This window comes from Macrosteles quadrilineatus, unplaced genomic scaffold, assembly GCF_028750875.1.
Source record: "Macrosteles quadrilineatus isolate MER2022 unplaced genomic scaffold, UCM_ALF_1.0 Scaffold_1__1_contigs__length_201487025, whole genome shotgun sequence".
NCBI lineage: Eukaryota > Metazoa > Arthropoda > Insecta > Hemiptera > Cicadellidae > Macrosteles > Macrosteles quadrilineatus.
Genome location: NW_026542594.1, coordinates 70,781,633 through 70,803,081, shown reverse-complemented (window position 1 = coordinate 70,803,081; position 21,449 = coordinate 70,781,633). Strand labels below are relative to the sequence as shown.

The 21,449-nt window shown below is 33.6% G+C and overlaps 1 protein-coding gene across 2 annotated transcripts in view; it reads right to left on the bottom strand.

The window, feature by feature from the left end:
- LOC128983554 (heparan-alpha-glucosaminide N-acetyltransferase) overlaps nucleotides 1–21,449 on the bottom strand; it is a 178,335-nt gene that overhangs the window by 144,421 nt on the left and 12,465 nt on the right. For both annotated transcript variants that reach the window (XM_054402867.1, XM_054402868.1), the window contains exon 3: nucleotides 18,414–18,535. In XM_054402867.1, the coding sequence (XP_054258842.1) occupies nucleotides 18,414–18,535 (122 nt within the window). The remainder of the gene's footprint in view (nucleotides 1–18,413; nucleotides 18,536–21,449) is intronic.

Below are 21,449 nucleotides of genomic sequence, written 5' to 3'. Positions count from 1 at the left end.
CTAGTAATTCCATTAACGTTGTGGACTTACTGACTGGTTAATGCGTTATTTATTTATTTATTTATATCAACAGATAGACCATTTACAAGTTAATATGTTTAGGAACAAGAGTAGAAAGAAATTATCTAATTGCACTACAAATAACAAAAGAAGTTCGTCAAACATTGACCAAAACAGCATTGCAACACAAAATAACAACAGCAATGAAATTGAATTGAAACAAAAATAACAATCAACGTAATTTAACAAGTACAGATATTAACAACAAACTAGTGTCCCTGTTGCTCGAATTCGAGCAATTGCTAAGTATTACAGGCATTATTTTAAAACGAATAACAGTCATAATTTCTAACTACTTTAAAAGATTCAACTCAAAGATTATGGAAATACTCAAGATGTACCTAACAGATTGATATAATCAACATTTCTTGTAAATATCTTATCATTTTTCAAAAGCTGATCTTGTTTTTTGTGTTTTCTACAAATATTTCCTATGCCTTCCTTATAGCCGCATTAGGTTGTCCATAATAACGATTATAATTTCTTAAAACAAAACATTATTTCTATTTCTCCTCCTTAGTGGTGTTCTATGATTTTCCTATGTTTCCATAGTTGGCAAATCGGCCCTTTCAATGATTACCAAGAAAAAAAGTACAGTGTTAATTCAGTTTTCATTTTAGTATATATATATTTATCCAGGCTCTCTCGCTTTTTGCCATTGTAATATTTACGCCAACCAAATTCAAATAGTAACTATTTCATTTCAATCAAGTAAGTAAATGTTTGTAGCAAACTAACTGTTAAATTAGCAAACTTATTGACTGTTTACAAAATTAACATATGTTCTTCTCACTTTTATTTCTGACAACAGTTTTATAACAATACTAGCTGGCCCGACAGACGTCGTCTTGTCCTAATGTGGTTTTATGTCAAATGCTCGTTCATTTTCAAGATGAACTCGTTCGCATGGCTCAATCACGTCCTGGTTGAAGTTCGTTCGCTATGCTCACTCACCTTTAGGTTGCTGATCGTTCGCTACGCTCACTCACATTTAGGTTGGAGCTCGTTCGCTGCGCTCACTTGCCTTTAGGTTAGTTCGTTCGCTACGCTAACTCACCTCCAGGTTGAAGTTCGTTCGCTACACTCACTCACCTTTCATAAATTAAAAAAAATTACAGTGCTGCACCCTGTTGTTAAACCTATTAACTTTTTAATGCTATTTTACATCACAGAATCAAATTGTTTGGTTGAACCAGCTGTTAAGATTCTTTAATTCCATTTAAATATGAGTACTCATAAGGTTAACATGGGAAACTCCAGAGCCACTGGGGCGGAGCCCTTTTGCCGGATCTGCACCAAACTTCACACAAACCATCCTTGAATAATGATAAATAATGCCTGAAAGTTTTATTACAATCTGTCGAGCGGTTTCGTAGTCCTTAAAAATATTGATTCGTAATATACTAGAGGACTTAAAGGTATGTTTAAAACTTATATTTCCTATTAATCTACTGATAAAATATACAAAGAGACATGGTCTTCCAAAAACTTAAGAAAGAATACAATCTATTTTTTTTTAGTCGAGTAGTACAGTACACAAATGAATGATGATGCTTGATGACAAATCTGTGCATGCGTACATTTAATTTAAGACCAAAACTATGAGAATCGGTCGAGAAGAAAAGCCAAATGAACTCAGAAGGGAAAAAGTAAATTTAACTCCCATAAGAAATGTACAGGGAGTAAGTTGCTTTTGAGCATAGCTCAAAATATACTTTAGATCAATGAACGCTGGTGCTTGATAGCAAATCTGTGCGCGCGTACTTTTAATTTAAGACCAAAATTATGAAAATCGGTCGGGTAGAAGGGTTAAACCGACTCGGAAAAGAAAAACCAATATTTTTAAACATATTCAAATTTTTATTAAATCTCAATAAATAATGGGTTTAACAAAACATGTGTAATGACAAAAATTGCTTGCCCTTGGATAAGGAGTAAAATGAGCTTTACAAAATTAAAATCGGAACACTGGGTACGGGGATACGTATTAGCAAATAATCTAGCAATTTGGCGGCCATTTTTCAATATGGCGCTCAAACGACCATGATCTGAACCACGTGACCAGTTGTTTTTTTTTTGTTTTTTTTTTTAGCTCCAATAGGTGTGAAACAAAGCCCCGCAACAAAACTGAGGGGACATATAAGTGCACACGGGACATGGCCTAGCACCTAGACTATATAAAAATAAATAATTTATAAATAAAAAACTTTGTAAAATGCTACGTTTTTAAATGCACGTTTTTTTGCCCATTGGCCATAGTGCATCACCGTTAACAGTATATTTTAAATCCAACCACTATTTTTTTTTTCAGCATGAAATTTCCTATAATTTGATACCAAACAAGATTTTTAACAATAAATTAAATTTTTACATCTTTTTAAAGATAGCGGCCAAAAACCCGTATTTTGCGTAACCAAATGTATATTTTAAGTATCTATTTATTAATACGCAAGCAGTTTTCTTTTCACAGTACTTTTCTTAATAACGGCTTGATGGATTTTAAAGTTTGAGGTGTCAAATTAAAGGTATTTTCACGTAGATGTGCAAATATGTCTCAGAATATTTAGAAAGGGCACCACTTAAGTACACTTAAGGGCTAAAGTTTGGAAGGTGGCGCTATCTGTTCACATTTGATCAAACTCATTTCCCTTTAATTACAAATAACATATGGACGTAGTTTGAAATAGTTTTTAAGGTTAACCACAGACTTAAAACTTCCAGAGCAAAGCTGGAATTTATATTTTGTTTCAATCTGTTAACTAAAACTGGTTCATAATGAAGGGTTTCCTATCAATACTAGATAACAAACTGTTTAAGAATACATATTCAATAAATATTTAATTCTTTTTGTCTATGGTTAAATTGATTTACCTAACATCGTATTTTACTGATTATCATGTAGTTACAGTTCGATGTGATGAAGTAAATGTTTAAAAGTGATTATTCACAGGGCAGTTATCTGTTACATTACCATATTATCATGTAATTTACAATGTGTATCAATATTCCAATTTCTTTATAGTGTTTTCTGTTGTTTGGTTAACTTTCTTATTTCATTTCAATTTAAAATCAAAAGCCACCAGTACTACGAAGAACTGTGAGTGGCTGGAGGGAACGCGAACGTGACCGCTTGCATCAACCTCTCAATTGAACATTTGATGGGTACATAGTGGTAGTACCACCGTTGTGATAGTCCAATCTTGGACAATAAACGTTAAATGTTTACATTGTAGTGGCTTACATATTTTTAAGCAAGAAAAGACTGGCCGAGACAGTTAAGTTTTTACTCTTTGTTGCCATAAATGAAAGGGTTGTTTACCTCATTTGTGCAATTCGCCATACCTTCAGGTTCTTATTGGAAACTCCTAATCTGAAAATAGGACTGTGAGACTTATATCCAGAAATTATTTGGATAAAGTTTGTCAATTCAATTCTTCAATTATCAATCTTCAGTTATTCAATTCCTTTACCATGGTCAGCTCCGAAGCTCATTAAGATGAGAAAGTTCCACAGGGGATCTACAATTTTAAGATCCGTGACTTGTTTTACCACCGATTGGGTCCTCTAATTCCTCAAGAAGGTGATGATCCTGAATTCGCACAGATATATAAGTAAGTACGACAATATCACTAGAACCCAAAGGAGAATTAAGCACAATTCAAACAAAAAATGCAATGAAAATATTTGCGGGAAATAGGGTCACAATGCCTACCCATTTGCAAATCTTTGAAGACTGTGGCAGACATTATGTAGGGACGAGAGCTCCGAGGAGTCAAGTGAGATTCTTATGTACATAATAAGAGACAGACGAAGTGTCTTCTCTCACTACAATGGTGCTACCTGTATAGATGTCGCAGCAATTTTAAATCTGAAAACAAAAGCACCATCTGGCCAAATAAATCGTATAGTTTTTTCCAACACTAATAATGTTAAACGCGTATCCATTCTAGATCTGTCGTTAGATTCACTTGCTTCCCTTCTTATTTTCCCAACCGGAGACTTGGGTTGGGGTCCCTAATTTAAACACGCCTAACATAGAACATATCAAAGAAATAATTTAACAATGCTAGAAATGTGAGTTTTTTTTCTAGAAAAGAGATCTAGAATATAGGCACTCATCCCAGGGAACTTCCAGGTATCTTCCAAGATATCTTCTAATGGGAGAAAGTATATATATGTGTGTCAGTTGGCTGGGGATAACCTTTAACATTGGTAAGGTATGTCAAGGTGAAAAGTCATTGTAACTTTTGTGATTTTCCCTAATAAATAAAACTCATAAAAATATACAGTTCAGTTACAGAGTGCACCTGTGATTTAATTTTCATGAATTTCAGAACATAGGCACTCATCCCAGGGAACTTCCAGGTATCTTCCAAGATATCTTCTAATGGGAGAAAGTATATATATGTGTGTCAGTAAGAGTAGCGATGGTTGGCGTCAAGAGAGGAATTGAGCTACACTAGGTCAAAAGCTCACTTTACAGTGTGTGGTTGACATCTACGTGCTCATAGAGTGCACCCGCCTACTATACATAATAACCAACGCAGTATGAGAGTGAATGTAAATTTAAATAATGTAGATAACTTTTATATTTTTTACATCATAATATTTTTATATTTCTATAATCAGTCATACAAATTATTTTAGAGTGACTCTTTGATTACGGTCTTGCTGTTTATGTTTTTTGTTTATTTTTAAAATACAAGTTTCAGTTTTGCTCGATTTTGAGCAACGGGTTATCTAGTATTTTTTATAAGTGTATTATCTACCATTTATAACTGGAATAATTTATGTTGCAATTAGTTCCACCTCCAACATTATTTCTTGAGTATTCATATTTAATGGGAATTAAAGAATTTAGTCAGCTGTTTCAACTAAAAATTGTTGGTTCATGATATACAAAAGCATTAAAAAGTTATAAGATTTACCAAAAGGGTGCAGCACTATAATTTTTTTTTTTTTTGCATTTATGTAAACAGCTAATTTGAACTAAGCAGCAACAAAAAACTGTGATACGCAATGAGAACTGTCAAAGTAGGATTGTTTACAGTTATGTTTATGTTTTTAATGTCATGAATAATTTGTGAATTTTTATTAATTTATTTTTCTTCATTGTTTAGGTGAAGTGGTAGAACATTATTGCTATGGTAGATGTGTAATACCATAGTATACCGTCAATTTAAAGAAGCAAATTTTATTAAACTTTGTCCTCCACCATTGCAAACGCAAAGCTTGAGTATGAGTATAACTGCAATAAGCATTTTATACTTATATGCCAACCCCGTACGAAGGACGGGTACTCTGCTAGTACATCAATAAAACCGGTGTGAATATAATTTATTTTTGTAAAAAATACAACCGACTTCAAACGCTCTAAAAAGAATGAAATAATTTCAATAAAGTAAACTTTTGTATTAGGCAAGCTCACGTATTTTAAGTCGGCGCTATGATGATTTTTGATACAAAATTGAAAGAGGGTGTCCATATTGCAGGTGACTATCTATAACTAAAGGTGTTAATCTGCATGTCTTTTTCATAGTTATGCGTTAAGTGTTATTTTATTACCGTAATCAGAGATCGGCATTATAGTGGTGTTAACGAGTATCTTTAAAAAGATTATAACGCATTTAAATGTTTCTAACTTGGAAAAGTAACGTTTTAATACTTAACTAGCTTCTTTTCCCTATCATAATATCAAACTAAATTATTTTCCTATTCATATAGAACATTTGTGTGTGTTATTTTCATAATGCATTTATTCTGAAGTAAACATAAAATATAAGAAAATATTTCCTTTCATATATAAACAAAACAGTTCAGGATGTTTTTTTTATATATTTATGTTATCCAGCTACAATTTTTCAATCATATTTGCAGTTTGAGCCGCGCCGACTTGAAATACGTGAGCTTGCCTAATACAAAAGTTTACTTTATTGAAATTATTTCATTCTTTTTAGAGCGTTTGAAGTCGGTTGTATTTTTTACAAAAATAAATTATTTCATTATTTTTAGTGACTGTATAATTTTTTATTTATTAATTACTTGAGGTTTTTTGATAAGCACAACTATTTGAAACAATCAAAAGTTCCACAGAACAATCATTATTTTAAAACTGCTTGAGTCACCTGTTCAGGTTACATAATCAATGGGTATGAAAATAAACATTTTTAGATATTCCTTAAGAAAGAAAGAGTTGTCCATTACATTAGGCCTAATGAAAAACTAATTGTCTTTTCTAGATACATTGGAATGTCAGACATCATCGTTTCCTGCAATCGGTGTACTTCTACATTATAAAAAGAAATATAGTAACGTCTCAAGCCTTTTGGAACAATATGAAAGTTATTCCTCAGCTACCAGCACTAAAAAATCTCTCAAAAGTGGAAAATTGGTCATTAACACGTATAGTACCTTTGGAAAATATTATATAAAAGATTGGTTCAGCTAAAAGTGGTGTAAGTCATGTAGGGGGTTTTGTTTGCTCAAGATACCCATGTAGCACAGATGGTTGGGCCAACGTTGGTAAATTGTGGAGCCACACAGTTGGCCAACGGTAGAAATGTCACCTCTTTAAACTGTTTTCCAGCCAACCATTGTCCAACCGTTTTATTTCACACAAAATAATAAAGATTTAGTACGAAAAGCATAATTATTAGTTGAGTAAATTGATTAAATAGTTCATAAAAACAAATTTTGAAAAAAGCTAGAACAAAATTTTTTGGCGCAGACGAGTCTCGAACCCGGGTCCTTCGACTTATGAGCCTCTTACTTTACCACTGAGCTATCTGTGATTGTTGATATAGAGAGTTTTCAAGTGGTGAAAGAGTAGCCGACAGTTGCAATGGTCGCAATACTTCAAACATTTTTGATACTACACAGTATAATATGATTCTGTTAAGGCATCAAAAGTAGTTATTTTTTTTGGGGTTAGAGAGGATACTGGTTTTTGAATATAGATTAATTAATTACCGTTAGATTATTAATGCTATTATAATTGCCTGTTATATGATTAATTACTCTTTCCCCTTAAATTGTTGCAAATAAGTTAAAGAATATTAATTTAAAAAATATTTGCATTATTATTATTATTAAAATTCATTGTTGTAGCCCCGGAACTGTAATATATAAAATATCTGGTTTTAAAATACCTTTATCAGTTCCAAAAACTTTTGGAAACTTTTGGAACTGATAAAGGTATTGTAAAACCAGATATTTTATTATAATTATGTTGTGAAAGCTAGACCCAGAGAATGAAAGTCGTGTAAACTCAACTATGGACCATCGTTGGTCCAACAAAAGTATCTTTTGTTGGTCCAACGGAGTGAAAAACGGTTGGCTTGATGTATGATATCCAGCAATGCATATTAATGTATTTCATTAACAATGAACCAATGTTGGTCCACAGTTGTAAATATTGGTTGGCCCAACTACGAGATATACAGTTGGACAACGGTTGGTTGGTTGTGGAGGCTCCAACCAACCATCGACCAACTGTCCCACAGTTGGCCAACGTTGGCCCAACCATCTGTGCTACATGGGTATAGCCTAGTCGAAATTGCAAATCATCTTCCTCTAGGACTTTCCGAAGCAGGCATAATAGTATTGATATGTTATAGTAACTGGGTAGAGAATATTAATAAACATTCCACATCTGCAAATGAAATATGTATATGAAAGATTGGTTCAGCTAAAAGTGGTGCAAGCCAAGCCATGTAGGTGGTTTTGTTTGATCAAGATATAGCCTAGTCGAAATTGCAAATCATCTTCCTCTAGGACTTTCCGAAGCAGGCATAATAGTATTGATATGTTATAGTAACTGGGTAGAGAATATCAATAAACATTCCACATCTGCAAATGCATGTTTAGTAATTAAAATATTTAACACTTTTAAGACAATTGACGACTATGCACCGTCTCACTTCTTAGGTCGTGTAAGGAATAATTACATTTAATTTATATTTAGACCTGTTTTACGAATGCTTTGGTTTTCACAATACACCTTTATTTGTCAATATCATACAGCTATTCACTGAAACATATATGTTTTTGTAAGTCAGAATATTCAATACTAAAAACAGAATTACTGTATACACAAATCAGGCCAAACGTTAAAATACATTTTTTATAGTAACCAAAACAAAATGCATTTTTCTCAATGTAATTCATTTAGGCTCCATAATAATAATACTTGTAAATAAATACTTGTTAAAAAAAAAAAAAAAATTAGGCTCCATGGCAAGAAATAGTTTATTGATCAATATGAAGCAACTGTTTCATGAAGAATTGTCTGTAGCTTCATTTAAATGGTTTCAACTAACAGCTGTAGGAATGTTATTATTATTTATTGCCTTATCTGCACAAATGTAAACAATCTGCACAAATGTAAACAAAATAAATGTTGAACATTTAAGGTTTTCAGAATTTTTCACCGAAACAAATATTATACCTAAACATAATATATAAGGTACCAAATAGAAACTCTCCTGGTTATTTTGGTGGTGGAACCACACTGATCGGTAAAAGAATCACAGAGAAATTGGTGAACATACATAGAAAAAAAAAAACATCGCCACAAACAAATTGAGAACCTCCTCCTTTTGTTGGTAGTGGGGAAGTCGGTTAAAAATAGGCATCAATATAGCAAATAGTAACTAAATATTGATGTCTAGTTGTACAAATTGACTCAAAATGCAATGATAATATTAATTATTTCTTTAATATCTCAAATTATCAAACAAATAATTAAGAACTAAACATTTTATCTTGGGGATACCTGATAGTCTCATTGAAATTTATCCTATTTATTAAAATTTTAATTTCTCCTCTTATGTAGGCCTATAGAATAAGGTGAAATCATTTTTTTTTTTGCATTTGAGTTTTGAGTTTTGTTCGGTCCCACTAACAGAAAACTCTTTTCAGTTTATAAACTGAAAAGAGTTTTCCAAGTGTTGTGTGTGTGTGTGGATATGTACAGGCTAGAGATTGCACCTGTAGTCCAATTTTTCCCAAGAAATTTGGTATGTGGGTACTAGCCCATGGTATCTTCAGGCCTATCTTATTTTTTTTTAAACTATATTGAGGACTTTCCCATAAAATAGCAGAAACATTTGATCTTTACTCAAACCGCTTGAACGATTTTGATTAAAATTTAATATGTTTTAGTACTATCAACCTGAATAAAATAGCATCTCCCCAATGCTGTGAAAATGAAGGTGAAAAGTCATTGTAACTTTTGTGATTTTCCCTAATAAATAAAACTCATAAAAATATACAGTTCAGTTACAGAGTACACCTGTGTTTTAATTTTCATGAATTTCAGAACATAGGCACTCATCCCAGGGAACTTCCAGGTATCTTCCAAGATATCTTCTAATGGGAGAAAGTATATATATGTGTGTCAGTTGGCTGGGGATAACCTTTAACATTGGTTGCGGATTTCAAGTAAAACGCAAAGGAAATAAAAGTGAAAAACATTTCAATGTAACATGGCAGCAGTGTCATTATAATATGAAACTCTTTCCATTATTATTGCTTTGTAAATTCCTCACACTTGTACAGACAAATGTATCGTGGAAAAATTAAGTTTACAAATACCCCCGCCGCAGCAAACATGCAGACTAAGCAAATTTCCATCTACTTGGCTGGAATTCCACTAAATTATTCCCTTAAAATTGTCACATTTATTTCCTATTTAAATATCATTATAATTTTAATGGGTACTTAGGTTTGCTGCTACAGGGGAGAAAATAGGGGTTTTTTATTGAAATATAGATAGCTTAGTATTAAGAAAACAAAATTTCAAAATTTCATTAAAATATGTCCATAGACAAGCAAGCTACAACAGTTTATTTATTCTCCATAAGAATAACATGGTAAATTTAAATTTACACTTTTTGGGGATATTTTTACCGGTAGACATACAACAATGCTTCAATATACTAAATTATTAGTTTTTTGGGCCCTACAAAATGGTTTGGAAAGAAATTACAAAATGTTATGTTTACAGGGTAAAAAATGGGAAAAACTCCATTTTTACCCCATAAAACCCCCATAAACCCCTGATCTCATAGTCCGATCATGCTGGTTCAAGAACTCGTTTAAATAAATGTAGGTTTACACGTTTATAACAAATTTCATCAAAATCGGATCTTTTTTGCTTGAGTTATCATGCTAACGGACACATATATAAATATATATGTACAGTATTTGATATATATGTATTTGAACGGATGGCATTTTTGGCCTCTGGAGACCTCAAAACGAAAAAGTATATCAGTCCCGGGTCTAGGTCTTACCATGAGACCTACGGTAATAGCAACTTCCCTAAAGGGAAATTTGCTAAAAGTAGCCATTTTCCATTAATGTTATGTGGATTGACCATTGTCTGGGGTGGGTACAGTTTGCGCATAGCTGAGTTACACAAACTCTATATTTGCTTATCACAAGACAAAACGTTACAATCTTGCAATCTGCATCAGTAAACTATTGAATTTAAACGTGTTGTGGACCACATCACCTTTGGGACAGCAGTTTATTTTGTAATAGAATACCTGGTAGTGAACATGAAAAATTAGAAATACCCCCGTCACAGAAAACCTGCAGACTAAGCGAATTTATTTTTGCCTGATTAGATTTTCGATGAAATCTATTTAATTAAATAACATTAGGTTTAGCGAGTATCTAGGTTTGCTGCTACAGGGAAAGTGGCTTAGTATTGAATAGATAAATTTGCCAAGATCAAAATCAAAATAGCCAATATAGGCACACAAACACATCAATATACTAAATTATTTGTTTTTAAGCTCTCTTCAAACTGGTTTAGTTCGAGAGAAATTGGGAAAATTAATGCTTTAAGGGTAAAAAATAAAATACCCCCGCTGCAGCAAACCTGCAGACTAAAGCCGGGTTTACACGATGCCAGTTGGCGAGTCAATTGTCAGGAGACAACTGACTGGCTTGGAATTACTGGCTTCGTGTAAACACTTCAGGCCAATTGGCAAGCCGAACTCGTTTGAATAAACGTAGGTTTACACGTTTCTACCAAATTTCATCAAAATCGAATCATTTTTGCTCAATTTATGGCGCTAACAGACAAATATATATATGAATTTTAACGGATGATGTTTTTGGCCTCTGGGGACCTCAGACTCACAGTCACAGCCACCTCTAATACAAGGCCACGACGTTCGAACTGGCAACGCCGCAATCTCACACGCGCTAAAGGCTATAACTTAAATGAGAGTTTTGCTGTTTTCACTGCTCTATAGAATGAATGAAAGACATTTAAATGGCATATATTAGTGATTTTTTTTACTAAAATACAAACATAATGTCTGTTTGCTTGTGGGCCTGTGAAAATGTCTTGTAAAACTTCCAATTACAAATGAAAGAGTAAAGTAAAAAAATACGAGTATCTTGGATTGCTTAAATAAAATTATTTTCAATTTTAAATATTCATATTATTGTTTTAGCCTACCTGGCGAACCATAAGTCTAGATAGCTATGACAAAATGTTAAGTTCTCTTTTCTTGTTTGAAGGCCTACTGACTGAATCATTTATTTTCTTTGAATAACTATTTAGCAATACGTTTAGAGTATATGAAAGTCTTGTCCTGAATAATTTGCTCTTCTGACTCAACAGTTTTATCATCCCTCAACAACATTGATTTCTACACGGTCGCTCATCCTCTACAAACCTTTTAGTCTTTCAAAAATACATTATCTCAGCATTTAGTAAGGCTTCCCAAGTAGACTGAATATATATATTGAATTTAACAAAAGCCTTTGATAATGATTAGGGTTAACCATCACGATCACCTACTTTAACAAGGTTGAAGGCTATGGATCATTACTGCTGTGGCTACGAAGTTATTAGAGTTATCGAGAACTCATGGTCAAGTGTGATGGAGGCTTTTCGTGCCCATTTCATGTTCTGTCTGGGGTGCCACAGGGATCTCATATGAATATGGATTTTTCTTTTAAAGAACAGAGTTTATTTTTTTTATCGTGTATTTATTAGCCCCAGGACTCTAATTTTCGAGCAACAGAGTTCTAATACTAGCAACAGGACTGTTCGAAACAATTGGATTTTATGGTATCCCAATTCTGGGCGAGTTTCCAGAGTCTCATACCCAAAACGCTAAAGGAAAAAAAAATAAGCCAGATAGAGATTTCTTGTTTAAGATTTCTTGTTTAAATTCCAAAAATTTCATATTATTTCAGACAGAAGGTTGGGTGAGCTGCAAATAAATCTAGATTGGCTGCTCAATTTAAGTTTTTGTTTAAATATTTGCCCCATTTAATGCATTTTTAGTACAATAATTTACATGCACAGTAAATGTGCATCAAGAACATGCATCAGACATTAAGACAAGAGTCCTTGGAGGATAGCGGCCATCTTGGATTACTTCAAACAGGTGATGAAGGGTTATTTACCATCCAAAAATATTCTTTAAAATACCAAAGTTATTGTATACTTAAATATCTAGTACAACCCTTGACTATCCAATAGTTAATGGTACAACATTCTGAGATCAGAAATTTTCTCTTTAGTATTTTAGTTGTTTTCCACATGAGTCCAGGGAGGATAACGGCCACCTTGGATTTGCCTGCCATAAGAGCAATGTTCATTTGGTTATTCTCAAACGGCTGCTGAAGAGTTATTTACCATCTCAAAATATGTTTTCCCACAGTCACCTTACAAAGCGTGCTTGCTTGCACTGATTATAGTACAGAAAGTTGCTAACTGCTACATTTACTTTCTTTCACCGCACTTTTTTTTGCTACAATCTTTTTTTTTTGCCCCACACCAGTATTCCAACCAAACAACACAAAACAGCGTGCTTTTATTATGCACCTAATCAGTTGTACTCTTGGAAATAGGTTGGTACACTAACTACGGTCAGCTGTTGCAGTGTTTCCTATTTCATTCAACGCTTGGATTTAACCTGGAAAGTAAATAAAAGAAACTTTTTTAACACTTAAATAAAACATATATTTATGCTTATGTTACTCACAAGACGGTAAATATACATAAAAGATGGTAAGTGGTGATCGATTTCGATTGGACACTCCAATCATCATCAGACCCAATAGACGAATGACTAAAACGTGTTGTTTAGTATTTGAAAGACTAATTAATTCTATGCTTTATAATAACTGAAGGAAAAATATAATGTGTAACACAAGTGCTAATTGCCCTTGCTGCACTCGAGAAACTTTCCACACTCGCCTACAGCTTGTGGTTAAACAATTCTGCAGCAAAGTGCCACACGTTTTGCCTGTTATCAATTAGATTAAACAATATTATTTTGTATTTTAAATTTTGTTTGGTAAAAAACTTAAAATAAATACCAATATGTTCAGTTTTTTTTTTATTAGAGAATTTTCCATATAGGGAATAAGCTACTACCATAGGTCTCATGGTAAGACCTGGACCCGGGACCGATTTACTTTTTCGTTTTGTGGTCCCCATAGGTCAAAAACACCATCCGTTCAAATTCAAATATGTGTCCGTTAGCACGATAACTCGAGCAAAAATGATCCGATTTTAATGAAATTTGGTATAAACGTGTAAATCTACATTTATTCAAACGAGTTTGCGAACCAGCATGATCGAACCATGGGAACAGTAGTTTATGGGGGGTTTTATGGGGTAAAAAAGGGTTTCCCCATTTTTGACCCTAAAAACAAAAAAATTTGCAATTTCTTTCCAAACCATTATTTGTAGAGTTTAAAAAAGAAATAATTTAGTACAGTACCGGTATATTGAAACGCTGTTGTATGCCAAACAGTCACGGAAAAAATTAAAAAAAAGTGTAATTTAAAATTCCCATGTTATTCTTATGGAAAAAAATGAAAACTGTTGTAGTTTACTTGTTTATGGATATATGTTGATAATAACCCCGCCGCAGCAAACCTGCAGACTAAGCAAATTTCTATTTGCCTGATTTGATTTTCAATTAAATCTATTCAAATAAAATTAGGTTTAATAGTACCTAGGTTTGCTGCCTACAGGAAGGGTAATAAAGTGTGTTTAATGTAAAATATTAATAGCTTAGTACTGAGCCATGACTACTTTCTACCGGCGAATGTAACGACTCATAATCAATGGTCAAATTGTTTTTTTGTATAGTAGTTTAGTATGTGTTCGACTTGTTACTGATCCAACGACCCTCAATGACTCTGTGCATCATGTTTTTCTTATTCCTACCGTGAAGAGGTAGAGGCTCCGAGATAGTGCGACTATTGACATCGTTTTGTTTTCTGTATCGTATGCCATCCTTTTGGATAAAACGTTTTATGCCTTTTTGGCTTTTATTTCTCCACCTGTAAGATTTATTGACTACGATGCTGTAATTTAAGAGCACCCAGCACGCTTGATGGGGCCCAGGAGGACTACCGCCAACTTTAACACCTGGAGCATGAGCGGAGAACATTTTTCATCGTGGGGCCCTCTTTTGGGACTCTGGCCGGCCAGCTCCGTCCAACTTCAGCGGCCCTCCAGTGTTGTGCGCCTGAAGACCCTTGAACCGTTACCATCTAACCGCAAGTTACCTGAGGATCGTTTGTTGTTATATTTATTTTAGTTATAGATTTATTTATTCAAAAAATATATATTTTTATATAAAAAAGGAAGAGACTCTATTTATAGTTAATAATTATTGTTATGCATAAACATATAGTTTATTAATTGTTATTGTTTTTTTTTTATTCTAGTCCTGCTGGCCTACTTGTTGACCTTTAAAATTGTTATATTTATTCAAATCTTTTCTACAGTTTTATTTTTGGGGCCCCTAAATTTTAATAGTTACCTAGATCAAATGAATTTATTAAAAAAGGAAATATATATATATTGTTGTAATTGTTAATATTTAAAGGGTTTTAAAGGTTATTAAATTCTTATTTTTGAAATTAGGCTATTTGAAGGGTTGAAGAAATGATTGTAAGTTAGTAGGCTAGATGGGTAATTTAAATATTTTTATTTTTGAAGTTTTTTGAGAGCTGTTTTTCATGTATGCTTGTTAATATTTGTTGTTGTGTATTTAAATTGTTCATTACAGATCGTTTCTCTCAAATGGCGCGTTGTTCTTGAACCTTCCTCCACGGTTTTTCATGTTGTTGTAAAAGTTTTGTGAGCTGCTCCCCGGGCCTACACATGGAATCACGCTTCCAAGTCGTTAGCCTGGGTGTGGGTACGGGGGGCGTGGCTCAGTACAAAATAAATAGATTTGCCAGGTTTGATCCAAATATATCCATAAACAAGCAAACTACAACAGTTTACTTATTCTCCATAAGAATAAAATGGGAATTTTTAATTTATAATTTTTTCCGTAACCATCAATAATCATACAGAAACACTTCAATATACTTAATTATTTGTTTTTTTAAGATCTTCAAAATGGTCAAGAGAAAATTTGGGAAATTTTAAGTTTATTGAGGGTCAAAAACCAGAAAACCCAATTTTTACCCCATAAATCCCCCATAAAACCCCGTTCCCATGGTCCGATCATGCTGGTTCGCGAACTCGTTCGTAGGTTTACACGATTTGTACCAAATTCATTTACGTCAAAAACATCTTAAAAATATTTGACACTGACTACCAAACACCCTCAAAGAAAGTTCTTGGAAACCTAATCAATTACCTCCTGATTATCCAATCGAACAATTTATCAATGTATAGTAACATCAAATTTATCAGATCCTTCATTTCCCGACAGTTTGCCCAAAAACAAAAATCTTACAAATCAAGAATTCAAAGCAATCAGATCCTTACAGAAAAACCAAAATATTGTAATTACTTCCTGCTGACAAAGGAAACAAGCATATAGTTATTTTAAACAAAACTGATTTTATTAACGAATGTGAACGACAATTACAAGATTCTTCAACATATAAAGAGCTTGAAGATGACTGCTCCATAAAATTCAACGAAGACATAAAAGAATTTATAGAAAAATGCGGTCCAAATGAAAATTTATCTTTGAAAACAATTGATTTATTGACACCTTACATGCAAAAACTCCAGTATTTTACACTCTCCCTAAAGTGCATAAACCATCAAGACCAACACCAGGAAAACCAGGAAGACCAACCAATCGTCTCAAGTATTGGATCACCAACTGAAAGAATATCTGCCTTTGTTGATGAACATTTACAGCCACTAGTACAAAATTTACCATCCTACATAAAAGACACTAACGGCTTTCTAAACAAAATTGCAGTTTTAAACCTCCCTCAAAATTCAGACTTATTACTTGTAACAGTTGATGTTGAAACACTTATATTCCCCACGATGATGGTCTGAAGGCTGCCAAACACTTTCTTAACTCTAGACCCACAAATTCTAAACCTTCTACAGATTTTTTGGCAACTCTCATTCAAATGATACTAACCATGAACAATTTCAGATTCATGGACAAACACTTCTTACAAATTAAAGGCACAGTGATGGGTACACGAACAAAGCCCTTTTTTTTAAGACCTTCACAAAGTAAACCCACATCAAAACCCTAAATGCAACCAACTGGTCTTAAGGAATTCTGAATTGGCTCACCAGTTGGTACTGAAAACAATGTTCCCCTCTGGTTTAAATTTAAGATAGTAAAAAAGTGATTCAACTCAGCTAAATTTTAATTTTCTTTTAGGCTGATTTTATTATTTTCTTTTATCTGTACTCAATCATATGTTCTCAAAATTCAACTACTGTATTTGTAACCAGTTCATATTTGTTTGTTTTGTTCATTTTTACATATTTCATTAATTTCTCTTTGCTTGAAAAGTTTGTATTAAACGAAAATTTGCAATGTTTCATGTCTCATTTATCATAACGCTAACAAGAAATCCTCAAGAATAATATACAGGGTGAGTTTCTACTGACCGTGTTAACTTCGCCAGTGGGTTCTACTCACTAAAAGGAACAAAAAAGTTTATGGGAAGGTATGTCCGAAAATCCATATTCACCCAGATATCCGCCATTTTGTTTTTTTTACAAAAATATTTTTATCTGTGAAGTTTTTTATTCGACGATTATGAAACTTGGTAAACATGTTACCATACACAAGACCTATAATAGAAAAAATAATAAAGTTGTTCCGATAGTAAATTTCAAAATGGCGGCCGTTTGAATTTTTCTAACTTAAATAACTCGAAAACGGCTAATTCTATGAAAAAATGTCAAGAATACAAGAATGTTAAGTTAGTCGGGGAACCCTTAATTTTTGCCTTATTTTTACACAAAAACCGGTTTATTTCAGTTATCTTTTGTCCGATCTTTTTGATCTTGGTATTGTTTGATAAGAAATTAAAAATGCTAAAAAAAAGTATTCTTGACATTTTTTCATAGAATTAGCCGTTTTCGAGTTATTTAAGTTAGAAAAATTCAAACGGCCGCCATTTTGAAATTTACAATCGGAACAACTTTATTATTTTTTCTCTTATAGGTCTTGTGTATGGTAACATGTTTACCAAGTTTCATAATCATCGAATAAAAAACTTCACAGATAAAAATATTTTTGTAAAAAAACAAAATGGCGGATATCTGGGTAAATATGGATTTTCGGACATACCTTCCCATAAACTTTTTTGTTCCTTTTAGTGAGTAGAACCCACTGGCGAAGTTAACACGGTCAGTAGAAACTCACCCTGTATACAGGGTGATTGATATAAGTGTGCCAGCCGTTTTATTCGAAAACCATAAGAGATATCAAAAAAAGTTAAATGGTAAGTGCCTTGGGCTTTTTATTTAAAAAATTGCAGTAAAGTCGAACAAATTATTTTAGCCGCCATTTTTCCAATATGGCCGCCAACTTTGATTTTTCTTACGGAACACCCTGTATTTTTGCATGAGAAAGAGTTTTGATACAGGCCTAAGCAAGCATGCCAGCTGTTTTATTCGAAAACCATTCAAAATTTCACAACTTAAACCATTATTATCTTTGAAACGGTTAGGTTTATGAAAAAAATCACAAGAATAAAATCGTCTTAAAATTACATTTTCTACCAGAATACATCATAAAATACAGGGTGTTCCATAAGAAAAATCAAAGTTGGCGGCCATATTGGAAAAATGGCGGCTAAAATAATTTTTTTCGACTTTACTACAATTTTTTAAATAAAAAGTCCAAGGCACTTACCATTTAACTTTTTTTGATATCTCTTATGGTTTTCGAATAAAACGTCTGGCACACTTATATCAATCACCCTGTATATGAATTTGAACGGATTTTGTTTTTGGCCTCTGGGAACATTAAAACAAAAAGTAAGTCGGTTCCGGGTCCAGGTCTTACCATGGGACCTACGGTAATAGTTTATTCCTAAAATGGGAAATTTGCTAAAAGCAAGTGTTGCAGTACCTGGTATCATTGCTAGAGATAATGCTGTCACTTCGAGAGTACAAACGCCATTTAGAGGGATGTTTGGTATTGACTTTGAATACTCTGTGATGGTGAATCACACCCTCTAAACTGAAAGGACACTGAAACATAAAAATATTGTTTTATATATATATACTAGCAACAGAGCCTGTTGTAGTTAAATACAACGGTCTCTAGTAAAATAATGGTTATGAAATCCATACACCACTTTTACTCACTAATATTAATGGTACAGATTAAGCACATAACATTATAGAATTTAGTTTTAGATATATTTACTCAATTCTAATTACGTTATTCTATTTGTTTTGACCTAAGAACCTTCAGTGAAATACCATCTTCCATTTGATTTATTGATTATTAAGATCGGACGTACCTAAAGCACACTTCTAAATCAGGAACAACCCAAATTGTTCAAAAAATGGAGTTATTTATAATCGATTTATAGTCAAACGATCTTGCTTGCAACCTCTACAGTAACTGTCGACTTTGACGGGTTTCACCTAGTAAATCTTTAAATACCCCCGCCGCAGCAAACCTGCCGACTAACCGACTCGTTTTCCTCCTTTCAAAGCACAGACGAGAAGGAAGTTAAAATGATTATAAACAAACTTAAAGCAAAAAACTCGTCTGGAATTGATGAAATCTCGTCAAAAATACTTAAGTATTGCTGCAACGAACTAGCACTACCATTGGCTGATTTGATAAATAAGTCCCTAAAACAAGGCATCTAAAACGAAAAAGTTGTTTTAAAAAGACTTTTAGACCACTGCACAAATCACAACCTACTAAACAACCTGCAACATGGATTTACAAAAGGAAAATCCACAACAACAGCAATAATTCAGATGGTTGAGTCCCTGATTGACAGCCTAGATGAAGGAAATCTAACAACAGGAATCTTTCTTGATTTCAGTAAGGCATTTGACTGCCTTGACCACCAGCTAATCATTAAAAAGCTGGATTCCCTGGGGGTGTCAGGGATAGTAAGAGAATGGTTTCAAAGCTACCTTATAGACAGGAGTCAGTTTGTAGAACTAAGGCACAGAGATAACAGCCTAATAAGAAAAACAAGATCAAATTTTCAACCAATAAATCGAGGAGTTCCCCAAGGGTCAGTTATGGGTCCGGTACGGTTTATTCTTTTTACCAACGATTTGCCGCAACAAATAGGAGACGCCTGCCTTACTCTTATGTATGCTGATGACACAACCTTAGTGTTTAATGAACCACTAGCTGAAAATCTAGAAGTAAAATCCTATTTGTCACTCAGTATGGTCTACCAATACTGCTATAACAATGATCTCGCACGTCTAAAACAACTCAAATAGCTTTTGGCCGTAAATCTCAAGAAGTGCCACGACTCCCAGATGTAGAAGTGGAAGATGAAGCTAAGTTTTTGGGCATCACACTCGACAAGAATTTAACCTGGACCCCTCATGTGGACAATATATGTAAAAAATTAAGTTCAACCATCTATGCTCTTAAACATATAAAAAATGCAACAGATGACATGACAACAAAAGTAGCATACTTTGCACTTTTCGAGTCGCATATGAGATATGGACTTGTAGCATGGGGTGGAACCTCTGCCACTAACATGCAAAGAGTTCTTAGAAAACAAAAAAAGGTAGTCAGAATAACTGCAGGACTCCACAGACTCGACAGCTGCAGGGAAGCATTCAGGTCACTCAAAGTACTTACCCTTGTAGCACTCTACATCCAGGAAGTTGTGTTATTTGCAGTAAGAAATAACCCTACAAGGCGTGGCAAAATGCACCAACACAACCTGAGAAACACCATGCAGTACAACCTTCCACAACATCGCACGGCACAGTTTGAAAAGAAACCTTCATACGCAGGAATGAAAATCTACAACAGGCTACCTCCAGATCTAAGAAGCAAGTCAGAAGATGACCTCAAACCGGCTTTGCATCAATGGCTCATTAATCGACCTTTCTATTCCTTAGAAGAATACCATCAACAGGTCTTTGACTAAACAACACCTCAACCACACATTTAGAAAAAATTGTAAATTGACGCTACTACTATTCTTAATGAATGTGTAAATAAAGATTAATTGTCTATTGTCTATTGTCTATTGTCTAAGCGAATTTCCATTTGTCTGAATTGATTTTCAATTAAATTTATTTAAATAACATTAGGTTTAATGAGTACCTAGGTTTGCTGCTACAAGGAAACTAATAAAGTGTATTTTTTAGTAAAATATTAATAGCTTAGTATAAAATAAACAAGTTTGATAAAAGTATATCCATAAACAAGCAAAATACAACAGTTTACCGTCTTCTCCATAAGAATAACATGGGAATTTTAAATTTATTTGCCGCGAGGGATTATCAAAATTTTCCGTGATCGCAGATGACAAGGGTGATATCTACAGAGCCGCGAGGGATGATCAGAATATTGCCGCGATCACGGAAGGCGATGATAATGTCCACACCAATGCAGGAAACAGCAAGAATTTTGCCGCGATCGCATAAGACAATGATGAACGCCACACGACTGCGGGATATGATTAACGTTTTGCCGCAATGGCGGGAAACAATAATAACAATGTCTTCATGACCGTAGGAGAAGGTTATGATATCTACAGAACCACGGGAGATACAATCTACACGGCCGCGAGGGATGATCAGAATTATGCCGCAATCGCGCAAAACAATGACAATGATTTCAACTCCTCGGGGATTGGTTTGCAGTAAATGGCCTGTCCATGAATGTGGCAAAAACTGAACTAATTCAGTTCTCTACATCCAATATTAACCAAGAAATAATTGTAAATACAAACTTAACTACAATTCATTCACAACAGTCAATAAATTATTTGGGAATAGAAATCAATTCACAACTAAATTGGCAAAAACACATTAAAAACCTATCAAAAAGACTACGCTCAGCAACATTTGTTCTCACAATAATTCGGGATACTACTAATCTAGAAACACAAATAGTAGTATATCACGCATATTTTTCATCGATTATGAATTATGGAAT